At 52.2% G+C, this 24,729-nt stretch overlaps 1 protein-coding gene across 1 annotated transcript; it reads left to right on the plus strand.

Moving 5' to 3' along the window:
- The first annotated feature begins 18,137 nt into the window (after positions 1-18,137).
- Positions 18,138-23,299, plus strand: LOC137815697 (uncharacterized). Its single transcript, XM_068618810.1, has 4 exons — positions 18,138-20,620; positions 20,906-21,355; positions 21,442-22,127; positions 23,220-23,299. The coding sequence occupies exons 1-4, from the start codon at positions 18,138-18,140 to the stop codon at positions 23,297-23,299; spliced, it is 3,699 nt and encodes a 1,232-aa protein (XP_068474911.1).
- The last annotated feature ends 1,430 nt before the right edge of the window (positions 23,300-24,729 follow it).

The raw sequence follows: 24,729 nt of genomic DNA on the forward strand, positions 1-24,729 counted from the left end.
ACTATTTGATTTGGCGACGCCCAGGTTGGGTGACGCCTTTACCTAGGCGACGCCTGGCCTTGGCGACGCTTCCTCTTGGCGTCTCTCCACCTAGGCGACGCCTTGCGTTGACCTTGACTCTCCAGCCGTTGACTTTGATTTGACTTAGTCAACGCCCGGATACGGGACGGTACACAAGCCCCCCAGTCTTAAGCTGAAGACTTGTCTTCAGCGTAAAGACTAGAGCCTCGAATTGTTGACGTGTCATTCCCTGCTGACTCAACAATTCTCGAATTGTTGACGTGACGCTCTCTGAACCCTAGGACCGCTCTCACTGATTGATTTGACCTCCTCTGAAACGATGATGATAACACCTTTTGGGCTACCCTTGATCGTGCGCCACGTGGCCCATCGCGCGGCCATCCTCCAGAGACCTTTGCGTTTCCCTTGGGCAATTGATCCTCTGACGCGTGGCACGATCCCACGGCCCTCAGTTAGCGCCTTTTGGGTTGCGAAATGTAACGTTTAAGTTACTCCAAACCCCGCGCTCATCCTACTGTTACATTCATTCTCTCTGCATCTCCGCACTGTTCATCGCCTTCAAAACCCTTTTTCTCTGCAATTGCGATTCTCTCCTTCCTGCGCTCTTCTACTGCCTCCATTCCAATAGCAAAGGTACGATTTCGGGTACTCACGACTCTTCCCTTTCGTCGCATTAGATGATTTATTGAACTGCCTGGGACTGTTGTTATTCACGTATTACTGCGTCTCTCCACTTCTTCTTCCTCCTTTGATTTTTCTCGCGTGGGTGACGTTTCCTGGGGCTCTCTCCCCTTCCTGCCATGGCTACACTTGCTAAACCCTTTTTCCTCTCTTCTTTCTCCAGCTCTTTATTTACACCATGACGCGCGCGAACGCGGAGCCTGATTCCTCCCCCACGACCCCCAAGTCCAACTACAAAGCCTTCTACCCCTGGGCCCCCGACGAGCTCCTGAGCGAATGCACCAGCTTGACTTCCTTCCAGGACCTGGAAGCTCACCGTGGGGATCCCCATTTGTACAACTTTAACGCCTTCTGCCGCACACACGACGCCCACATATCCGTCCATCCCGGCAGGCCTGGGGAACCTGTTTGTTTGGACGACAGACCTAGGAAGGGGAAACCCTTCTTCTTCATGTACCAGACTGTGTTCAAACGCGTAGGAGTGCGTCTCCCGTTCACCCCCTTTGAACGGGAACTCCTCACTGAAATCAACACTGCCCCCGCCCAGCTCCATCCCAATAGTTGGGCATTCGTGAGGGGTTTCCAAATTCTTTGTGGACACCTGGGCATCCCCCCTTCTGTAGATGTCTTCCTGCATTTCTTTGAGGTGAAGAAGCAGGGGAAGAGCTTCTGGGTAAGCTTTTCGGGATCGCAGGCAGGATCCTCCTCTCCCTCTTCCAAAATTCTTACAAGAAATGGAAAGGGAAGTTCTTCAGGGTGTGCAGCGCCAAGCACGATCCCACAGCTTTGGATGGCTTCCCCCTTTACTAGACGTAGCGCCCTAAACTGCTCAGGGCCAAAACCCTGGAAGAGCTATCTCCCGCCGATAGGGAGGTAAGCAAAGCCTTGGCCGGGTTGGGGATCGTTTTTGATACCTTGAAGCTGGTCGCTAGCGAGTACAATGCTCACGCCCTGACCACCTACTTTGGTAAGGGGTTCTCCCCTCATCTTTCTTGTTGTGAACAGCCTGCTATCGAACGTTTGTTCCCCCAGACTATTATGCTCGTTTTATGTTGTGCCATGTTACTTGCATTTCACGCCTCCATGTGTGTTGTAATTTTGCATAGCTGCTTTGGTCCTAATTCTTGCTGTTTGGTCTGTCTTGCTGTAGGATCGGTGATGGGCGCTTCTAAGAGAATGATGTTGGCGAAAGCAATGAAGGAGGCACGTGCCGCCAAGGCGGGCGCCTCCTCCACCCCTGCTGCCGATCCGGTTCCCCACCGACTCTGTCACCGCCCCCTCCGATCACTGCCGAGGCTCCCCTTAGTTCACCTCCGTCATCTCCACACAGCCTCGCAGCACTTCAGACTCCCCGCTCTCCTCTACCCATCGTCGCTGTTCCTCTAGCCGCGGCCTCGTCGCCGGCTCCAACCCCCCTTGACAAAGGGAAACGGGTTTTGGAGATTCTATCAGATGATGAGGACTCAGAAGGCATGGCACCCTTCAGAAGAAGAAAATCTGCGCGGGTTCCTCTTTTGGTAGGGGCGTCGCCCCAGGGAGGGAACCCCTTTATGGACAACCCCCCAAGTGCGACCTCACTCCCTCCCATGACACTCCAAGAGGAAGGGGGCGAAGGCGCCGAATCTGCCCCGCCTCCGCCGCCGGCAGAAGCTGTTGCTTCCCCTGCTCCCGTCGCTTCCGCCCCCGATTTCATCGCCATCCCTCCTCCAATTATGCATCTAACGAGGGGCTTCAGTGACGGGACTCTGCCAGAGGGCACCGACAGGAAGGAAGGCATGCCTTTCTACTTGGGGGCCTTCTCGGCGGTGGCCCTTGAATGGCGCGCCCAGGCCAGAAACGCGGTTATGCAAGCTCAAACTCTCCAGGCCTTGGAAACAAAGGCGACTACTCTGGAAGAGGAAATGAGGACCCTGGGGCGCCAGAACGAAACCTACCAAACCTCTCTGAAGCAAGCGCAGGAGTCAAAAGCAGAAACTGAGAGGCAACTGGCAGAGGCATTGGGGATCCAGGCTGGCTTTTATACTCGTGAAGTCGCCCTCCAAGTCCAGGTAACGGGCCTTCAGGAATTGCTCAAAGCTGATGCAGAAATCCAAAAGGACCTGAAGGACCGTTGCCGTGAGCAAGCTGACAAGACGGAGCGGATGGAGGGGGAAATGGCCACCCAGGCCAAAGCTATGGACCTTCTTCGGGCTGACTACGATAAACTACAGGTCGAGGCCAGTCAGCTTCGCGTGGAGAAGGAGGCTCTGGAGAAGCAGGTGACCTCTGGGGATGCCGCCGTTGAGGAGCTAGAGAAGGAGAAAAAGTCCCTTATCCAGGAGATGGCGGGTACTTTCGAGGAGGGGTTCCAAGAGGCTCTGACCCAGGCGTCCTGCGAGAACCCTAGCATCAATATTTCGAACTGTGACCCCATGCACCATGTCGTCGACGGGAAGGTCGTGCCCATGGACTTGGATGACTGAACCGCTGTCTCTCACCCGCCACCTTCACCTTCAAGCTTAATTCCTGTACCGCCCTGGTGGTCGGGTGCGATGACGTGGCATCCTGCTACGGTATAGGCGTGGTGACAAGGCGCCAGGTTGACAGTTGGGAAGGAAGTCGGGAGGCACGTGTAGTCGCCGATAGTTAGGTTGGCGTGTTCCGATCTCCAACTTACCAGAACAGGCGATCGCCAGGTTGGGGATGAAGTCGCCAGATGCAGACTCGGGCGACCAGGCAGTCGGAGATCGCCAGAACGAGCACATCGCCGAAGATGAAGGAGAAGCAGATTATGAAGGCGGCCGGCGAGACCACAGGGAAGGTGTATGAAGGCCCTACCTCGCCAGTTTCAGTAGAGATCGCACTCCTGAGTTAGCTATGCACTGGGCAGTACCATGCATAGGTAACTTAGCCAAAATGAGAGAAGAAGCAGCGCCAAGTCAGGGAACCCCAGATGATGCCACGTGTACAGTTGGATACGAGCCACGTGTCCAAGTCTGTAACTGCCAGGAGAGAGAAAACCATCAGGTATATAAGAGTTCCTAACAGATTTTCTAAGGTACGCACGTTCAGTTCATACACTTTACGCTTGCGAGTGACAGAGCTGTTTGTGAGAGAGATTTGCACGGTTCCAGTTCTTAGTATTTGGTGATACCGTCACTGACTTGAGCGTCGGAGTGCGATCGGCCGCAGCGGCGCCGTATCGTTTCTTTGCAGGTTCTTGAGATAGATCCAGAGGAGGAACGGAGGTGAGAAGCGGCGCGCACGTCGATCCTTTGACGAGGCATTCTCCAGCGCTCCGGTCAACAGGCAGGATCAATTCCTTTATACCTTACCTTTGCTTTTGACTCTCTCTGTTAAACTTGTAATTCTTTGAACCATCTGTACTCTTGTTACAAATCTGGGTGTTCGTATGATTGCTTTTGTGCCTTTGCTATATACGATTCTGCTTGTGCGATCTTATTCTCATCTTTTGCCTTCGCGTGCTTCGGTTGTTTTGTTTGTATTATACTCGCTTCTTTCGCTTCGTTGGGCGACCTTGTATGCTCGGGAAAGGTCGCATACCAACCCTCACGCCCATGGAGAGGCTCACCTAGTGACGTCGTATCGTCCACGGGGTGTTTCCAACACCGAAACGGTTCTCTCCTTGATCCTTGGCCCCCGGCGCCCACGCCTAAGGAGAGGCCTGTTACAGCAGCGCCGTATCGTCCCCGGGTGTCTAAAACGTCGAGTGCTTTGGGGGGGGGGGGGGTCGTTCCCTCTACGGTCTTTCCTTCCCATAGGTATCGGGGAACACCCTGTCAGCAATTCGCTGGCGTTTGGCGATCTCATCTCCCTCCATAGTCTTTCCTACCCGTGGGTATCGGGGAGATAACGCCAACAACTAACACTGCCTCCTTTAATTTCGTCTCCCTCCACAGTCTTTCCTACCTGTGGGTATCGGGGAGGCGACCCTGCTGATATTTGGGTTGGCGACGCCCGCGACGTCTCATGCTGGCGTCGTCCTTTATGATGCTAGGCGACGCCTCAGGCGTCTCATGTTAGTGTCGCCTTGGGCGTCGTTCCCAACTTGACATTGACTTTGACCTTGGGCTTGGTCGGTGCCTGGGGGCAGCGAAGAGCCCAAGGCCCTTCCCGTATCTTCCACGAGGCGCTTTCTGTATAGCTGATGAGACGTTCAGTCATTCAATTTGATCCACGTGGCGCTTTCGGTATGGCTGATGGGACATCCAGTCATTTCACTGAGTTCTGACTCCTGCTGTGCCCCTGACCCACTTCCGACGGCGCATCGTACCACTGGGTATTCTGTTGATACGACGTTCTCAGAGTTTAACCTGCGGTGCCAGGGTCAGCCTCTCATCTTCTGCCACGTGGCTCGATCGTGCGGTGCATCCATTCGCGTCGTTTGGCGCTCTAACCGCTTTATTTAACTCTTCAAACTCCGAAACTATCCTCATCATTTTCCCACTCTTCATAACCTACTCACGTTCTCTCTTCTTGCACCCTTCCTTCTTGCACCCTTTCTTTTCTCACGAAGGGTTGTTCCAGCATTCGCTCCCCTCGCTCGACTCTTGCATTTCCGGCAGCCCCTACACCCTTGACAATCCTTGATCTTGTTAAAGAATGTCTTCTCATGCTGCTTCGTCCAGGGTCACTCCCAAGGACTTGTACCCTTGGGCTTCGAGTGAACTTCTTGACAAGTGTTCATGCTTACTCTCTACCAGGGCCATAAGGGAGCACAAAGGGGATTCGTGTTCCTATGACCACTGGGCCTTCGCGAGGAGGCATGACGACGACATCGCTATGCTCCCTTGCACTCTAGGGGAGCCAGTATGTGGAGACGAACGGGCCAACGAAGGGGTCCCTTTCTTTTACTTTTACCAGGTGGTGTTCAAGACCATCGGAGTGTGCCTACCCTTCTCCTGGTTCGAGAAGGAACTGCTGACGGAGATCAACGTTGCTCCGGCCCAGTTATACCCCAATAGCTGGGCCTTCGTCAAAGCCTTCGACATTCTCTTCGGGTTTCTGGGTTGTGCACCCTCGGTTGACCTCTTTCTTCACTTCTTTGAGGTGAAGAGGCAGAGACACAACCTCTGGGTAACCCTCAGTAACGTACCCGGGAGAGTTCTCTTCACACCCTTCCAAAGCTCATTCACCGGGTGGAAAGGCCGGTTCTTCAAGATCTGCTGTACTGACCTTGTTCCCGACGCTCTGGATGGGTTTCCACTGTACTGGGTGAGAGAGGAGAGGGCTCTCAAAACCAAACCCCTCAAGAAGCTGGCTCCAAGTGATCAAATAGCTTGCCGGATTCTTGCTGAGGCGGGAGGTTTTGACTCTGCCACTGTGATCAGCCTGGAGTTCAACGCTGGGACTCTCGAAAAGTACATAGGTAAAAGTCACTGCCCTAGAAACCCCGGCCTTTGTTGTTTTCTGTACGTGCATGTCTTGCCTCATGGTATCTCTGACACATTTATTTCCCTTGGTGCAGGTTCGAAAATAAACCAAGAAAGGAGGACACGACTTACTCGAGCTCTGCGGGCTGGGAAAGGGGCTTCGCCTTCCTCTAGTGCTGATTCTGACGACCACTGAAAAGTGGCTCTTTTGTGACTCGCATGAGTTGTAATATTCGCCCCATTTGGGCCGCTTCAATTGTATTGAACATTGCTTGTAACACCAACTTTTCCTATATCAATTGATTTTTGCAACGTCACTTTACTCTGCATACATTTCGCATATTGTGCGCTTTCCTTCGCCCTGTTCATCAACGGCGCCCGCCTCCATCCAGGCGACGCCTTCTTTCTTGACGACGCCTTGAACTAGGCGACACCTTCTTTCTTGGCGACGCCTTCTTTCTTGGCGACGCCTTCTTTCTTGGCGACGCCTTCTTTCTAGGCGACGCCTTCTTTCTTGGCGACGCCTTACCTTACTTCAAACGGAGAAAGATACAGGCTAAAAACCAAGGCACTTCTTTTTCTCAAATTGGTTTTACCTTTTATTAGGGTGACCTCATTAAAAAACCCCCGGGAGGGAAAAAGAGCGTCCCCTTCAACTAAATTGTTACATAACTGCTTACATAAGTCAACTGAAATAAAATTTTAGGTTGGCTGCATTCCAACTGCGCGGGATAGGACCTCCATCTAAAGTCTCCAGGTTGTACGAACCGTTGCCCTTAGCCTCAGTAACTCTGAAGGGTCCGGTCCATTTGGGAGACAGCTTATTCTCCAACTCGTATGGGTGAGCTTTCCTCATCACTAGGTCGCCGACCTGGAACTGTCACGGCTTCACCTTAGAGCTATATTGCCGCTCTACTATTCTCTTCGTCGCTTCAGCTTTTATTCTAGCTTCTTCCCTGGCCTCATCTAGCAGATCCAGGTTTACCCGCCTCTCTTCATTGGACTCCTCCACCACAAAGTTTTGAAAACGTGGTGAGCTTTCATGTATTTCTACTGGAATCATCGCGTCCGACCCGTATACCAAACTGAAAGGCGTCTCCATAGTAGAGGATTGGGGCGTGGTGTGATAGGCCCATACGATCCTTGGTACCTCTTCTGCCCACGCCCCTTTGGCTTTCTCTAACCTTCTTTTTAACCCTCTCAGCAGAACTCTGTTTGCCGATTCTACCTGCCCATTAGTCTGGGGGTGCTCAACTGATGCAAACACCTGTTTAATGCCTACCTCAGCACATAGGTTTCTCAACTGTTGACTGGCGAACTGGGTTCCGTTGTCGGATATCAACCGCCTAGGTACGCCAAAACGGCACACAATGTTCCTCCACACAAAATGTTGTACTTTGTGCGCTGTGATTTGTGCCACGGGCTCTGCCTCTATCCATTTGGTGAAATATTCGATGGCAACGATCAAATACTTCATCTGCCTGATCGCCAATGGGAAAGGGCCCAGGATGTCGATTCCCCATGTATGGAAAGGCCACGGGCTGTATATGGACCGCAACTCTTCTGGCGGCGCCTTGTGCCAGTCGGCGTGCTTTTGGCATTGCTTACACCGCGGGGCGTGCCGTGCGCAGTCCTCTTTCACTGTTGGCCAGAAGAAACCTGCGCGTATTACCTTGGAGGCTAAGGATCTTCCCCCTACGTGGCTCCCGCAGATGCCTTCGTGTAGTTCCGCCATTATCCTGGTGCACTCATCGCCACTGACGCATGTTAGGATAGGGTGAGTGAAACCGTGCCTGAACAGCACCCCGTCCACAAAAGTATATCTTGCGGCATTTCTTTTGACTTTTTTACCTTCTTCAGGCTCCACTGGGAGAGCCCCATCCGCCAGGTATCGCTTGTAGGGCGTCATCCAGGTGTCTCCCCTGGCCAGAACGCATACCTGCATCTGCCCTTCTTCGGGCGTGTCCGCGTATGTGTTGATGCGGGGCGGCCTCTGCGTATCCTGGGTCAAAGAGGAATGACTCCTTGGCCTTCCCCTGGATGTATAAACCTGGAGGACATCCACCCTGTTGTCCTCCACGAATCTACGCGGAGCTTTGAGAGTCTCCTGGATCACTGTCCTCTGTCTACCCCCTTGCCTGAGCTGGCCAGCTTTGCAAGCAGGTCAGCTCTGGCATTCTGCTCCCTCGGGAGATGTATCAGCTCAAGAGCGTTGAATGCTCCCTTCAACTACTGGACGTATTTCAGGTACGCCGCCATCTGTGGGTCCTTCACCTGGAACTCACCCGACACCTGCCCCGTAATCAGCTGGGAGTCGCTCTTCACCAGGAGGTTCTGTGCACCCATCTCCTTGGCCAGGAGCCTTCCTGCTATCAGGGCTTCATATTCTGCCTGATTGTTACTTGCCTTGAAGGCGAAGCGCAGGGCCTGCTCGATCAGTATGCCGTCGGGTCCCTCCAAGACTATTCCCGCACCGCTCCCTTGTTGGTTGGAAGAGCCATCAACCGAGAGCAGCCACTGCGAACTCACCTCCACCTCTTGCTCACCTCCGGGCGACAGTTCCGCTATAAAATCTGCGTACACCTGCCCTTTGATGGATCCTCTAGGCTCATACTGGATGTCGAATTCTGACAGTTCCACCGCCCAGCGCACCATTCTTCCTGCCACATCGGGCTTCTGCAGCACTTTCTGTATGGGGAGGTTGGTCATCACCACCACCGTAAAGGTGTGGAAGTAATGACGGAGCCTCCTAGCAGAAAACACTACCGCCAGCGCCGCCTTCTCTAGCGCTTGGTACCTCGTCTCAGCCCCCTGTAAGGCCTTGCTTACGAAATAGATGGGCTTCTGACTCTGGTCCTGCTCTTGGACCAACACGGAACTGATGGCCCGCTCCGTTACAGTAAAATATAACCGGAGGGGCACGCCCGCTACCGGCTTGCAGAGGACCGGTGGCGTCGCCAGGTACTCCTTCAGCTTAATGAAAGCCGCTTCGCATTCATCAGTCCATGCAAAGCGACTGTTTTTCTTGAGGCACTGGAAATACGGGTGCCCCTTCTCTCCTCCGGCGGAAACAAACCTAGAGAGCGCCGCCATCCGCCCTGTCAGCTGTTGCACCTCCTTTACCGACGTCGGGCTCCGCATGGCGGTAATCGCCGCGCATTTGTCGGGGTTCGCCTCTATCCCCCTCTCTGTGAGCATAAAACCCAAGAACTTTCCGGCCTCTACCCCGAAAACACACTTCTCAGGGTTTAACTTGAGGCGGTACTTGGATATTGTGACGAACAACTCCTCCAGGTCCGCCATGTGCTGCGCCCTATTCTGCGACGCCACCACCATGTCATCTACATAGGCGTACACATTCCTCCCAAGCATTGGCGCCAGGACCTTGTCCATTAGCCTCTGGTACGTGGCGCCCGCATTTTTCAGCCCAAAAGGCATCACCTAATAGCAGTAACTGCAAGTCTCAGTCATGAATGCAGTCTTGCTCTCGTCTCTTGGGTGCATCTTGATTTGGTTGTACCCTGAAAAGGCATCCAGGAAACTCAGCACCTTGCTGCCGGACGCACTGTCTACCAAGGCGTCGATGCTGGGCAGCGGATACGAGTCCTTTGGGCATGCCTTGTTTAGGTCCGTGAAGTCAACACACATCCTCCACTTTCCGTTCGCCTTTTTCACCAAGACGACGTTGGCGAGCCACTCAGGGTATTGAATCTCCCTGATGTGGCCAGCACTCAGCAGCTTCTACGTTTCATCTCTCACCACCTGTTGTCGTTCCTCATTGAATTTTCTCCATCTCTGACGCACCGGGCGGACCGTGGTGTCCATGCTGAGGTGGTGACACAGAAAATCGGGATCGATGCCGGGCATATCCGAGGCGGACCATGCGAAGGCATCCAGGTGGCGTGAAATCACTTCCGCCACCCCTTCCTGTTCTTCTGGGCTCAGCAAACTCCCTAACTTGAATGTCTTGCCGCCAATCTCCCTTTCTACGGCGTTAGCCGCTGGCTGTTCCCTGCTATCATCCTCGACGGGCGCCGCCTCTTCTACGGGCGCTGCGTCCTCAGGGCTTTCCTCCATTGGTGCTTCAGCTTCGGGCGTCGCCTTCGCTGGTAGTGCCTCGTCAGGCGTCGACCCAGCGGGCGCCGCCTCAACCATCGTCGTGTCCGCGCTGCGCGGACGTTCATACACCATGAACACGCCTCTCTTCGTTTTTAGGCTGTTCTCATAGCATTTCCTTGCCTCCTCCTGGTCTGACCTGATGACTATCACCTGGCCACTGAGGTCCGGCAGCTTCATCTTCATGTGACGGGTGGAGGACACCGCGCTCAGACGGTTTAACGCCGGTCTGCCAGCAAAATATTGTAGGCAGAATTAGCGTTCACGACGAGGTACCGGATGCTCTCGGTACGGGAGGCCTCTCCGTCTGTGAACGTAGTCCTCAACTCCAGGTACCCCCAGACTTCCACCTGGTTATCCCCGAACCCATACAAGCACCCAGTATAGGGACTCAATAGATCGGGGGACAGCCGTAACTTATTAAAGGTCGACAAAAACATGACATCTACCGAACTTCCTTGGTCTACAAGCACTCTGTGCACCTTCCTTCCGGCTGTGACGACTGAGATGACAACGGGGTCGTTGTCGTGGGGTACCACATCTCGGAGGTCTCTTCTCGTGAACACGATATCCGACTCCCACGGCTCCCCCGAGAGCCTCTCTTCGATTGAATTCACCCCCCTCGCGTATTTCTTCCGCTGGGAGGCGGTGGGTCCTCCACCGGAAAACCTCCAGCAATGGTGTGGACCTCGCCAAGCACAAGCATCTCGTGTGCTGGTTCATCCGCCGGCGGGGGCAAGGTGGCGGTCGTTGTGGAATCTGCGACATAGTCCTTCAAAAACCCAGTCCTCACCAGCTCATCTAGCTGGTAGCCCAACGAGGCCCTAACACCTTGTCGGTCTTCGCCGGTAGCCTCAGCCTCTCAGCTATGTTAGGCACGGCGATCAAATCCTTCAAATCAACCACGAAGTTGTACCTCGCCGGTCTCGCTCTTTCTCTGGCGGGGCGATCGCCTCCTGCTGGACCCCGGGGCTGAGGCTTTCTGGCCTCGTAGGGGCGTCTCGCCTCTGGCTTCTTTCTCCCCGTCGTGGTCTCATTGACCCTGACGGGTTGAGCTCGCGCCGGTCCCCTCGGGCGTGAGGGCACGGCGCTGGTGCGCTTCACACACACCTCCCCTTCAGAAGCAATATGCTCTACCACCCTACGTCGTAGTTCAGTGAAAGTCCTAGGGCGGTTGCGGATGATGGATTCTCCAAAAGGACTGGGGCATACGCCTTTCACAAATGCGTACACGATCATAGGCTCCTCTGTCGTACCAACCTTCACGACCTGGGCCCCGAAGCGATTGATATACTCTTTCAGGCTCTCCCCCTGATACTGCTTCACATCAAATAGATCGTAGGAGACCGGCGGCAGGGCCTTGTTGGCTAGGTATTGTTCCCTGAACAATCGCGACAATTGGCGGAAAGATGTGATATGACCCTCTGGGAGGCTAATGAACCAGCCCATAGCCATCCCGGTCAGGGTGCTCATGAAGAGCTTGCACTTGGCAGCATCAGAACCGCCTATCAGGACCATCTGTGTGTGAAATGCAGCGAGGTGCGTCTCTGGGTCCTCCATCCCGGTGAAGATCACCTTGGGTCCCGCGAATGTGTTAGGAATCGCTGCGTCTAGGATCTCCTGCGAGAAAGGAGTGGAAAACTCCCTTGGCGGGGAATGGTTGTCCATCTCGTCGTGTCCAGGCCGCCTCCGATCATTTCTCAGGCCCTGGCGCAACTCCTCATTCACACGGTGGAGCTCTTCGTTCCGCTCATGCGAGGCGTCAAGGTCTGCCTGCATGCGTTCCTGTTCCATTTTCGAATCCGCCATGTCCTCCTGCAGCCCCCTCATTATCTCCAGGACCTATTGCATGGATAGTTCTGCTGGGGCTGCGCGTGCTGTGCTTCGTCTGGTGGGGGCCATCGTCACTCCAACCTCCTCCCACGTTACTGCAACTTCGTAGATTTTCTCGAACTTGTGATGGGACTGTTGTTTATATCGGTCCCACGGTGGACGCCAAATGTTCCGTCCGGTTGACCGGGACGTCTTCGCGCACGACCTCAACCGTCAGCTAGGGACTCCTTCCCACGGGTTCTCTGTGGATTCCTGCAAAAAAGAGGACAAAGAGGCGCCCTAGCGGCCGTTTGCACTACGACGCTCAAGTCAGCCAGCAAGAAACACCAAAGCTGATCACCTCCGTCTCTGAGCACCGCGTATGGCACTCTGAAGGTGGTAAAAATAACTGCGTATTGTGTGTTTGTGTTCTCTCTCAGGCAAAAATATTCCCCAGTCCCTTGTTCGTAACCTTGAAGCACGAGCAATCAACTAGAAAGTTCTGGTAAATTTGCCAAAAGTTCGAACCCTCTTTCCAACATTCTCTGCGCTATTTAAACTACCCAAGCATTTAAAGCGCCTTAAAGCGCCTTTAATTACAAACGTAACGCACTCAATCAGCGTATTTAATTAGAAAACGTAGCGCATTTAAGACGTTGAAACGCTTGGGAGCCATTATAACACCTGAATGCTCGAAAGGGAAACTGTATTGAAGGACTTTAATTACCTGGCACCTGACTAAAGGGCGTTTCTATTCTGGCATGGCTGTCGTACACGTGGAGGTCCTCACGACGCCATGACCCCATCTGGGGGCGTTTCTGCCCATCTGGGGACGTTTCTACGTGTGAGTCCTCCTGCTTGGGAGTGCTACTGCGCTAGGGGTGACTTTTTGGGTGCCAACTCATGCCCCCAATTATCTAGTCACTTACTTTGAGAGCGTATCTGCCTTCCTCTTGTACCCTGCACCCGGCTGCCCTGGGCATGACCTTCCTCTTGAGTCGTATCTGTCCCACAGGCGTCTCTGGGGCGGCAGGAGCACTTCACGAGTCAGGCTGCCCTACACTGGTACTATTACTATGGCCTTGAAGCCACCTTTTCCTTCTCTTTTTCACTGCCCCGGGTTATCGGGACCTGAGGCCTCCCCACGGCGTCGCTCCCTCCATGGTCTTTCCTACCCATGGGTATCGGGGAACCACACCGTGATTGCCTTGCTTTAGCACTATTTGATTTGGCGACGCCCTGGTTGGGCGACGCCTTTACCTAGGCGACGCCTGGCCTTGGCGACGCTTCCTCTTGGCGTCTCTCCACCTAGGCGACGCCTTGCGTTGACCTTGACTCTCCAGCCGTTGACTTTGACTTTGACTTAGTCAACGCCCGGATACGGGACGGTACAACATCCTAGGTCCATTCCCATTGGCGATAAGGCAGATGAAGTATTTGATCGTTGCCATTGAGTACTTCACCAAGTGGATAGAGGCGAAACCCGTGGCCCAGATTACTACGCACAAGGTGCAACATTTTCTTTGGAAGAACATTGTGTGTCGCTTTGGCGTTCCTAGGCGGTTGGTATCCGATAATGGAACCCAGTTCGCTAGCCAACAGTTGAGGAACCTGTGTGCAGAGGTGGGCATCAAGCAGGTGTTCGCGTCAGTCAAACACCCCAGACTAATGGGCAAGTATAATCAGCGAATAGAGTTTTGCTGAGAGGACTAAAGAGAAAGCTAGAAAAAGCTAAGGGAGCGTGGGCGGAGGAAGTGCCAAGGATTGTATGGGCATACCACACCACGCCCCAATCTTCCACCAGCGAGACGCCTTTCAGCCTAGTATACGGGTCAGATGCGATGATCCCGATGGAGATTCACGAAAGCTCGCCACGTTACCAGAATTTTGTGGCCGAAAAATCCAACGAAGAAAGGCAGGTGAATCTGGACGTCCTGGACGAAGCCAGAGAAGAAGCAAGAATAAAGGCCGAGGCAGTAAAGAGAAGAGTAGAGCGACAATACAGCTCTAAGGTCAAGCCACGACAATTCCAGGTTGGCGATTTAGTCATGAGGAAGGCTCACCCCTGTGAGCTAGGAAACAAATTGTCTCCCAAGTGGACCGAACCCTTCAGGATTACCGAGGCTAAGGGGAACGGCTCGTACAACCTAGAGACTTTGGAAGGGGGTCCCATTCCGCGCAGCTGGAATGCGGCCAACTTGAAGTTTTATTTTAGTTGAATTATGTACGTAAACAGCCATGTAACAATCTTATTGTAGAGGACACTCTTTTTCCCTCTCGGGGGTTTTTTAACGAGGTTACCCAAATAAAAGAAAAAGAAGTTCAAGAAAAACCTTGCTTCAGTTTTATCTTCTTTCCACTCGAAGTGCAAATACCGAGGGGTAAAGAGATAAAAGACAAAACTCGAAGGGGCGACAGGCGTCGCCGAACGTATGCGTCGCTAAGAAGGGGGTGTCGCCCAGCATATGCGTCTCCAAGAGTACGCGTCGCCAAACACACGCGTCGCCAAGAGTACGTGCCGCTAGGAAAAGGGCGTCGCTAGACGCAGGCGTCGCCAAGAAACATAACGGAGGAAACGACAGTATGTTAAAAGAAGCGAATGTAGACGGAAGTGTGCAAAAATAAAGCGGCGTTACAGAAATTAAAACATGGCACCAGAAAGTTAAGATTACAAATAGAGTTCAAGATAAAGGTGAATGAGATAAATGAGGCGAACAGGTACATGCCCTATGCTCAAACAAAAAGTACAAAGAGACCACTTTTCAGTGTCCTCCGGAGTCCAGATGGGAGGAGAACGAAGCTCCGTTCTCAGCCCTCAGCGCCTGGGTGAGTTGTGACCTCTGCTGCCGGTTTATTCTCAAACCTGCACCAAGGGAAACAAACATGGTGAAGACACCACAAGACAGAAGATGTAAAGATCTAGTAACGATGAAGAGCGGGAGGTTCTAAGGTAATCTCTCATACATATATACTTCTCCAAAGCTTCGGCGTTGTACTCCAAGCTAATCAAAGCGGCAGCGTCGAAGCCTCCCGCCTCAGCCAGGATCCGGCATGCCACCTGGTCGTTCAAGGGTAGCCTCTTGAAAGGTTTGGACTTCAGGGCTCTCGTCTCCCTTACACAGTACAGTGGAAAACCATCCAGGGCGGAAGGCACGAGTTCGGAACAGCAGACTTTGAAAAATCTACCCTTCCACCCCGTGAAGGAGTTTTGGAAGGGAGTCAGGAGAATCCTGCCGGGAATGTTGCTGAGGGTCACCCAGAGGTTGTTCCTTTGCTTCTTCACCTCAAAGAAGTGAAGAAAGATGTCAACCGAGGGTGCACACCCCAGAAAGCCAAAGAGTACGTAAAAGGTTTTGACGAAAGCCCAGCTATTAGGGTACAACTGGGCTGGTGCAGCGTTAGTCTCAGTCAGCAGTTCCCTCTCAAACCTGGAGAAGGGCAGGCGCACGCCGATGCTTTTGAATACCACCTGGTAGAAGTAGAAGAAGGGGACCCCGTCGTTGGCCCGTTCATCTCCGCATACCGGCTCCCCCAAGGTGCAAGGGAGCACGGCGATGTCGTCATCATGCCTCTTCGCGAAGGCACGATGATCGTAGGAACACGAATCCCCTTTGTGTTCCCTTATGGCCCTAGTAGAAAGCAAGCATGAGCACTCGTCAAGGAGCTCGCGCGAGGCCCATGCATACAGGTCTTTGGGGTTAACCCTAGGGGGAGGAACATGGGAAGACATGTCGCTACAGAGTATGAGCAAAGAGCTGGGAGATCGAAGCAGAATAACGAGTTAGGAGTGCAGGAGGTAAAACGTTCACTAGAATGAACGCCGGAAGAACTTTTTGCCAGAAGAGAAGTGGTGCAAGGAGGCTACGAAAGCACAGAGATGATAAGGGCAGGCGTAAGATTTCGAAGATCTAAATATTACTGTTCGAGCGCCAAGTGACGCAAATGGGAACACCGTGCGATTGGGCCATGTGTCAGAGGATGGGAGGATGATCCTGGCGTCACTGGTTAACATTCAGAAAAACGTCGCGTCGGTAGAATGCCCAAGGGTACGATGTGCCGTCGAGAACGGGAGCAGCTTGTCAGAAGCTCAGAAGATGTCAGGATCAAGTCAAGTGAGGGAACGTCCCATCAACCATACGGGAAATGCTACGTGGCTGGCGAGGGCGAGACCTTGAGCTCTCCGCTACCCCCAGGCGTCGACCAGAGTCAAAGTCAATGCCAAGGTCAAGTCAACGGGTCGATCGCACCAAGTATTGCCAAGACACTTAAGGCGTCGCCAGCATAAGACGCTGAAGGCGTCGCCAGTATAAGACGCTGAAGTCGTCGCCAGTATGAGATGCTGAAGGTGTCGCCAGCATAAGACGTTGAAGGCGTCGCCAGTATAAGACGCTGAAGTCGTCGCCAGTATAAGACGCTGAAGGCGTCGCCAGCATGATACGCTGAATGCGTCGCCAGCATAAGGCATCAGTGGCGTCGCCTCCCCGATACCCATAGGAAGGAAAGACTGTGGAGGGAGACGAGTTCACTAGAAGCAACAGCGTCGCGTCCCCGATACCCATAGGTAGGAAAGACTGTGGAGGGAGAAGAGATCGCCAGAAGCCAAGTGAGATGCCGCAGGATTGCTCCCGATACCCATGGGAAGGAAAGACCATGGAGGGAGCGTCCCTATGGGGGGCTTCGAGCCTTCCCGGTGTGATGGAGATCAAGCTCAAGAGAACATGGAGGCCAATCAACAAGATCAAGAAGAGGTAGAGGCACAAATGGAGGACGCCCATGGAGGTCAAAGCCCACCTCAAAGGCTTACAAGAAGCATGTTCAAAGCTTTGGGAGCTAGGGGACATTTATTTTCTCTTTTTGTAATTTCTTTAGTTGAAGGTGCTTAGAGGGAAACATTAGAAACCTCTATTGTTATAGCATCTATTAGTCTTTAGTTAGGAGCTTTAGGGGGGGGGGTGTTAGTAGATAGGTGTAGAAGTAGAATAGGAGGTGCCAAAGTGAAGGAAGGAGTCACACCTTCCTCATGCTTGGGTTTTGGCGCCGATTCTAGAAGTCTCTTAGGAGGGAATTTTTGAATTTGTGTACCGACCAGGTCATCGGGTATGATGACGTGGACAAAAGAAAGGTAGGTAGTCAAGAAGTCAACGTAGTCGCCGTATGTAAAAGCAGCGTTCTTCAGTATAAATAATCGGTTATCGCCGAGATGTGTCACCACCGAGATGGATCATCGCCCATCGCCCGAGAAAGGACATCGCCTGAGTAAGACATCGCCCGAAGGGTCAACCCGCATGACGTAAGCATTTCACAGAAAGGGGGCCCACACGATGGGATAACCCTAAGTTGGGTGGCGGCACTGTGGGTCCCTATGCACAGAATAAATGATCAAGTCAAAAAGGCACGTGGCAATGCCCACGTGCTCGCTAAAGGTATCCAGGGAAGGCTGCATGCATGACACGTGTTTAATTAGGGCACTCGAGCAGTATGATGGCGCGATAAATACAGCGCTCAAGTTAGTGCCCAAGCGACCATAAGGTTATACATTGCACTCCAGATAAGGGAAGTCCATGGGCCAGATACGCTAAGATCCTAAAGATAGCGGCGCAAGGACCTTCTCCAAGGAACCCTAGATAATAGCAAGCAACGCAGAGGTAAACCCTAGTTTTTCACCTATATATAGGGCACGAATAAGCCCTAGAGAGGTACGCTTTTCACAGTTGCATGAGTCTTAACCTAGTTCTCAGATAGACAAACAGAGGGAAAACCCTAATTGTTCTTGACGGCGCATCCGCTGAGAACACAAGACAATTAGGGCAACACAGTTTTAGCCATACAATTTCAGTCATTGAGAGTGTTATACAGTTTCTAGTTACTTTGGTGTTTCTTGCTAGCTGACTTGATCGTCGGAGTGCAAACGGCCACGAGGGCCCCCCTTTGTTCTTCTTTTTCAGGTACACACAGACGAGGCAGAACGAAGGTACCCTAGCTCGTTAGAACAAGCCACGCATAAAGACGACCCAGGTCAACCGGCCGGAACATCTGGTGCCCACCGTGGTGCCGATATAAACATCAGTTCCACCACACAAGCTTTCAGTTCCAGATTCCAACACTTAGATAAGTCGAGAGGATCCCCAGAGAGCCATGACCACCCGACTAGCACGCGCTAGGAGTGAAGAGATGACCCTACAACAGCTCATGGGCATGGTGCACGGGCTACAAGACGCAGTGGCAGCCTCGAAAGTAGAACAGGAACGCATGCAGGCGGACCTTACAGCTTCTCAAGCAAGAAGCGAGGAACTCCACCGCACCAACGAAGAGTTACACCATAGATGGCGTGGCAGGGACGAACCAGAGGCTGCATCCCCACCCAGGGAATTCACAACACCATTTTCACAGGCAATCTTGGAGACAGCAATTCCCAATACGTTCACAGGACCCAAAGCGACCTTCACGGGAATGGAGGATCCCGAAGCACACCTCACGGCGTTCCATACACAGATGTTACTAGTAGGTGGTTCAGACGTCGTTAGGTGCAAGCTTTTCATGAGCACCCTGACAGGGATGGCCATGGACTGGTTCATCAGCCTCCCAGAGGGCCACGTCACGTCCTTCGCCCAACTTTCACAACTATTTAGAGAACAGTACCTATCCAACAGAACTCTCGCCCCAGTCTCGTACGATCTTTTCGACGTCAAGCAGTTCCAAGGCGAAACCCTAAAGGAGTACATAAGCCGCTTTGGGGCACAGGTAGTGAAAGTAGGTACCAAGGAGGAACCCATGATTGTATACGCATTCAAGAAGGGAGTGCGTCCCGGATCTTTCAGTAAAACGCTTAACCGCAGTCGCCCCAAAACCTTCGCTGAGATAAGGCGACAAGCGGTAGAACATATTGCCTCGGAAGGTGAAACGTACGAGAAATGTACAACCGCTGTGCCAGCGCGCCCCAAGGCACAGATACGCACGCAACCTGTTCCGGTTCACCAAGCCGTCACAGAAAGGAAACACTTTGACAGGAAGCGCTCTTACGAGCCACGAAGGACCCAACCTAAGAGTCGAGTAGAGGAAGGGAGAGAGGCAAGCAAGCCGCCGAGGCACAACTTCGTGATGGAACTCAAAGATCTGATTGCGATACCCAGCATAGCCGACAGGTTGAGGCCGCCGATTAAAGCCGACAAGGTGTTGGGGACTCGCAAGGAGTCATGGTGCGAATTCCATGAAGCATTCGGGCACCATATTAACAACTGTCTGGCGCTTGGCTATCAGTTGGATGAGCTCTTGAAGAATGGTTTCCTGAAGGATTACTTGATGGAGAAACAGGCGGGACGACCGTCAGGCTCGCAACCGGGGAGCAGTGAAGGGCAGCAGCACGAGGCGCCCGTCCTTGGTGAAATCCACACCATAGCCGGTGGGTTCTCGGGTGGTGGGTGTACGGCGTCACAGCGTAAGAGGTATGCGAGATCCGTAATGTCAGTGGAAGCTTTTGAGGACCATTCGCCCGATGTGGACGTCACGTTCACTAAGGAAGACCTCAGGGATGTTGTGCCGCATGACAACGATCCCATTGTGATTTCGCTCGTCACAGCAGGAAGAACGGTTCATCGGGTCTTGGTCGATCAAGGGAGCTCGGCAGACGTGATGTTTTGGCCGACCTTCGAGAGGTTACAACTATCTACAGACCAGTTGAGGCCATATGGGGGCTGCTTATATGGTTTTGCGGGTGATCAAGTCGAAGTCAGGGGATACATTGAGTTAAGAACAACGTTCACAGTTGGGGCCGCCTCGCGCAAAGAGAAAATCAAATACCTTGTCGTGAACGCCCCCTCAGCATATAATATCCTATTGGGAAGGCCAACACTCAATAGGATAGGAGCTGTACCCTCCACGAGGCACATGAAGGTCAAACTACCTTCAATGGAAGGGGTGATCGTCACCATCCGATCTGACCAAGAAGAGGCAAAGAGATGTTATGAAAACAGCCTCAAGAACAGGCGATCAATGTGCCATGTGACCACGACACCACCTCTTGATGCGAGGAATGCACAGGACAGCCGACGGGCCGTGGGTGCAGTGTTAGAGGGGACCGCTGAAGGCAACGTGGGTATGGATGTGGCATTGGAAGCAGCCACCAAGGGTGACGTAACCATGGAAGATGTCGAGCCGAAGCCTGAGAGCAACGCTGGAGTAGAGGAAGAGGAAAGCTGCCTGGAAGCCGCCAGGGAATCAAGCATTGTGAGAGCATTGCTCGCTAGTGAGAGGAGGCCTCGCCCAGTTGAAGATTGGCTCGAGAGGGAGATCGGCGACAGAACTTTTAAGTTGGGGAAAACTTTAGACGGCGAGACACAGGAACAGATCACCAAGGTGATAGGCAAGCATCTGGACGCGTTCGCATGGTCTGCCTCGGATATGCCAGGAATCGACCCCGATTTTTTATGTCATCGTCTAGCAATGGACCCTCAAGTCAGACCAGTCCGACAAAGAAGAAGAAAATTCAATGAAGAAAGGAGACAGGCGATCAGAGATGAAACGCAAAAACTCCTCGAGGCGGGCCACATCAAGGAGATACAATATCCGGAATGGCTCGCCAATGTTGTATTAGTAAAAAAGAGCAATGGGAAATGGCGAATGTGTGTCGACTTCACGGATCTAAATAAAGCCTGTCCAAAGGATTCCTATCCTTTGCCAAGTATAAACGCCCTAGTGGACAGCGCAGCAGGGTGTAAGTTGTTGAGTTTCTTAGACGCGTTCTCGGGGTACAACCAAATTAAGATGCACCCCATGGACGAGGAAAAGACTGCCTTCATGACGGAGAAGTCGTGCTATTGCTACAAGGTGATGCCTTTTGGGCTGAAGAACGCGGGAGCCACGTATTAGAGACTGATGGATAAAGTGCTTGCACCTATGCTTGGGAGGAACGTGCAAGCTTACGTTGACGATATGGTCGTAACATCCCCGGAAAAAAACCAGCATATAGCCGACTTGGAGGAACTGTTCGTTACGATAGCCAAATACAAACTGAAGCTGAACCCTGAGAAATGCATTTTTGGCGTGGAAGCAGGAAAGTTCTTAGGTTTTCTCTTGACCGAAAGAGGGATCGAAGCGAACCCTGACAAGTGTGCGGCCATTTTGGCGATGAGGAGCCCTGCTACGGTTAAGGAGGTGCAGCAGCTCACGGGTCAGATGGCCGCCCTGTCGCGATTTGTGTCTGCCAGTGGAGAGAGGGGTCACCCATATTTCCAGTGCTTGAAAAGGAACAATAGGTTTGTCTGGACGAAGGAGTGCGAAGAGGCTTTCGTAAAACTCAAGGAGTACTTGGCAAGCCCGCCGGTTCTGTGCAAACCTCAAATGGGAGCGCCCCTCAGGTTATACTTCGCCCTAACCGAGAAGGCGCTGAGTGCGGTACTTGTCAGGACCAAGATCAAATTCAGAAACCCGTTTATTTTGTCAGCAAGGCTTTGCAGGGTCCAGAAGTGAGATATCAGGCTTTGGAGAAAGCAGCACTGGCAGTAGTGTTTTCGGCGAGGAGGTTGCGCCATTACTTCCAGAGTTTTACAGTATTGGTGATGACCGACTTACCTATCCAGAAGGTTCTAAAGAAACCAGATGTGGGTGGAAGAATGGTAAAATGGGCGATAGAGTTTTCAGAGTTCGACATCAAGTATGAGCCCCGGGGACCGATCAACGGACAAATCTTCGCTGACTTCGTGGCCGAACTATCTTCTGAAACAGTGCAAAGCGTCGGAGATGGTTTTCGTTGGGTGCTCTCAGTAGATGGGTCCTCCAACCAGTTGGGCAGTGGGGCCGGGATAATTCTGGAAGGACCCAACGGCGTGTTGATAGAACAGTCCCTAAAGTTTGCCTTTAAAGCCAGCAATAACCAAGCGGAATATGAGGCTTTGATCGCTGGTGTCTTGTTGGCAAAGGAGATGGGAGCAAGGGTGCTGTTGGCCAAGAGCGATTCATTGCTAATCACAGGCCAAGTAACTGGCGAGTTCCAGGCTAAAGATCCGCAGATGGCAACTTTTCTGGAGTATGTGCAGGAGCTGAGGAAGTCTTTTGTTTCGTTCGAAGTAGTGCATGTGCCAAGAGAGCAGAATGCTCGAGCTGACTTGCTAGCAAAGCTCGCCAGTTCGGGCAAGGGGGGCAGGCAGAGGACCGTCATACAAGAAACCCTGAAGACACCTCGAGCGTTCGTGGCAGACCACCAAGTTCTCCAAGTCTGCAAGTCAAGGGAAGGGATGGCAAGGGGTCATAAGTCTCTGTCTCAGGAGACCTTGAGGACGCCAAAGGTTAGAGCGCATCCAGTGGGAGAAATAAAGATACCACAAGTTTGCGCCGTCCACGAGCCGAACACATGGATAACGCCATACCAGCGCTACATGGCAGATGGCGTACTCCCAATGGACCCGACGGAAGCTAGGAAGGTAAAAAAGAACTCCAGCAAGTTCACCCTCTTCGATGGCGAGTTGTACAGGTTTGGGTTCACACACCCCCTTTTAGTATGTGTGCATGGAGATAGATGCACGAGAATTATGGCCGAGCTCCATGAAGGGATTTGCGGGAGTCACATCGGAGGTCGAGCCTTGGCGACAAGAACCATCCATGCAGGTTATTATTGGCTGAAAATGAGGGAAGACTGCAAGAGATATGCCCAACGTTGCAAGCAGTGCCAGGAGCACGCCGATTGGCGCAAGGCGCCTCCTGAAGAGTTAAAATCAATCTACAGTCCCTGGCCTTTCCACACATGGGGAATCGATATCCTGGGACCCTTCCCATTGGCGATTAGGCAGATGAAGTATTTGGTTGTGGCAGTCGAATACTTCACGAAGTGGATTGAAGCAGAACCAGTAGCCCAGATCACCGCGCACAAGATTCAGAATTTCGTATGGAAGAATATCGTGTGTCGTTTCGGTGTGCCCAAGCGTTTGGTATCGGATAACGGGACTCAGTTTGCAAGTCACCTGCTGAAGAAGCTGTGCGAGGATGTTGGAACTCAACAGGTGTTCGCTTCTGTGGAACACCCACAAACGAATGGGCAGGTGGAGTCGGCTAATCGGGTTTTACTAAGAGGTTTGAAGAGGAGATTGGAGAAGGCCAAAGGATCTTGGGCTGAGGAAGTTCCCCGTATAATATGGGCATATCATTACCACTGAACAGTCAGGAACCCACGAAACCCCGTTTAGCTTGGTGTACGGGTGCGATGCGATGATCCCAATTGAAATCCAGGAAAGCTCGTCGAGATTCCAGAACTTCGTGGCAGAAGACTCGAATGCAGAAAGCAGGATGAACTTAGATTTGTTGGATGAGGTCAGGGAGGAGGCAAGGGTAAAGGCCGAAGCAAAAAAGAGAGGAGTCGAGCGCAAGTACAATTCTAGGGCAAGGCCAAGACAGTTCAGAGATGGCGACCTGGTAATGAGGAAGGCCCACCTGTACGAGATGCAGAATAAATTGTCACCCAAATGGACGGGACCGTTTAGAGTAACTGAAGCACTCGGGAACGGCGCCTACCGTTTGGAAACGCTAGAGGGAGGGGCGATTCCTCGCACTTGGAACGCTACCCATCTCAAATTTTATTACAATTGAAGCATTGTAAGTAGCAGTTAACTCGAACAGTTAAGTGAAAACAGTTGGCACTCTTTTTCCCTAGAAAGGGTTTTTTAATGAGGCCACCCAATAAAGAAAAGTTCGAGTTTATCAAGTTTTCCCAGTTATTGAGTTTGCATGATTATCATTTTGAATTTTAAAACAAAGATTTAGTCGCCCTTGTGTAATTTAGGGCAGATTCAGATCGTATGCATTGAGTATAAAGTTTTTTTTCCTCGTCGCTGCTTGGCGATTGGAGGCACGAGTTAAGTTTTAAGTTCTCATCTCCACCTGGCGATCGGAGGTGAAAGTCAAGTTTTAAGTCCTACTCGCCTAGAGCGAGTATAGGCGAGAGTTCAGAACAAGATAACAGTTAAAATCCGGGCACCTAGTCCTTGAGCAGGGGTTAAAGGATTCCTTCGGGACGCCCCCTCCTCAAGTATGAATAGCTAGCCCCGGTACCAGATGAGTTAAAATCCGGGCGCCTAGTCCTTGAGCAGGGGTTAAAGGATTCCTTCGGGACGCCCCCTCCTCAAGTATGAATAGCTAGCCCTGGTACCAGAGAAAGTCCTCCTCACCCTCGAGTGAGTTCAGGCAAGATGAGATTAAAAGTCCTCGGTGCATCCAGGGAAAGGTAGCCCCTGGGCAAAGTTGAGGCACCAGATAAAGTCCTTCTCACCTCAGAGTGAGTTCAGGCAAGAACAGAATACAAGACCTCTTTGCTTAAGCAAATTAAGGCAAGTTCGAAAGTCCCCAATGCAGAATCAGGCCGGCCCAGTTTAGGCGATGACCTGGAAATGCACATGTCACTTGGCAGATCAGGCAAGCGAGATTTCAGATACTAAAAATGACTCTCGCCTACTGCTCAGTAAGTAATTTCGTGTCAAATGTTATTGCTATAGACTAACCGTTTGTTTAAAATAAGTTGATTGCCAGAAAATTAAACATCAGTCTGCGCTAAGTTAATTGGGTTGAGTGAGAGCTCACCAAAGTATCAGGTGATCGCACAACAGGTAAAAAATAAACCATGAGCATAAGTTAACACGGTTCGAAGAAAAGAAGTCATTACAAACAGATTCGTTGCACATAGACAGAGGTCGAATATGTAAGTCTTTCAGAATGTTTCTAAACAAAACGTCAAATGAAAACAAAT

The sequence above is a fragment of the Phaseolus vulgaris genome, chromosome 1 (assembly GCF_000499845.2).
Source record: "Phaseolus vulgaris cultivar G19833 chromosome 1, P. vulgaris v2.0, whole genome shotgun sequence".
NCBI classification, from domain to species: Eukaryota; Viridiplantae; Streptophyta; class Magnoliopsida; order Fabales; family Fabaceae; genus Phaseolus; species Phaseolus vulgaris.

Bases quoted from the DNA above. Each gene is read 5' to 3' on its own strand.
- LOC137815697 (XM_068618810.1), top strand. From the start codon at position 18,138: ATGACCACCCGACTAGCACGCGCTAGGAGTGAAGAGATGACCCTACAA. The intron at 20,621-20,905 runs GTGTGTCGACTT...TATGCTTGGGAG, and splicing joins AGCAATGGGAAATGGCGAAT to GAACGTGCAAGCTTACGTTG. The intron at 21,356-21,441 runs GTTATACTTCGC...TTATTTTGTCAG, and splicing joins CAAATGGGAGCGCCCCTCAG to CAAGGCTTTGCAGGGTCCAG.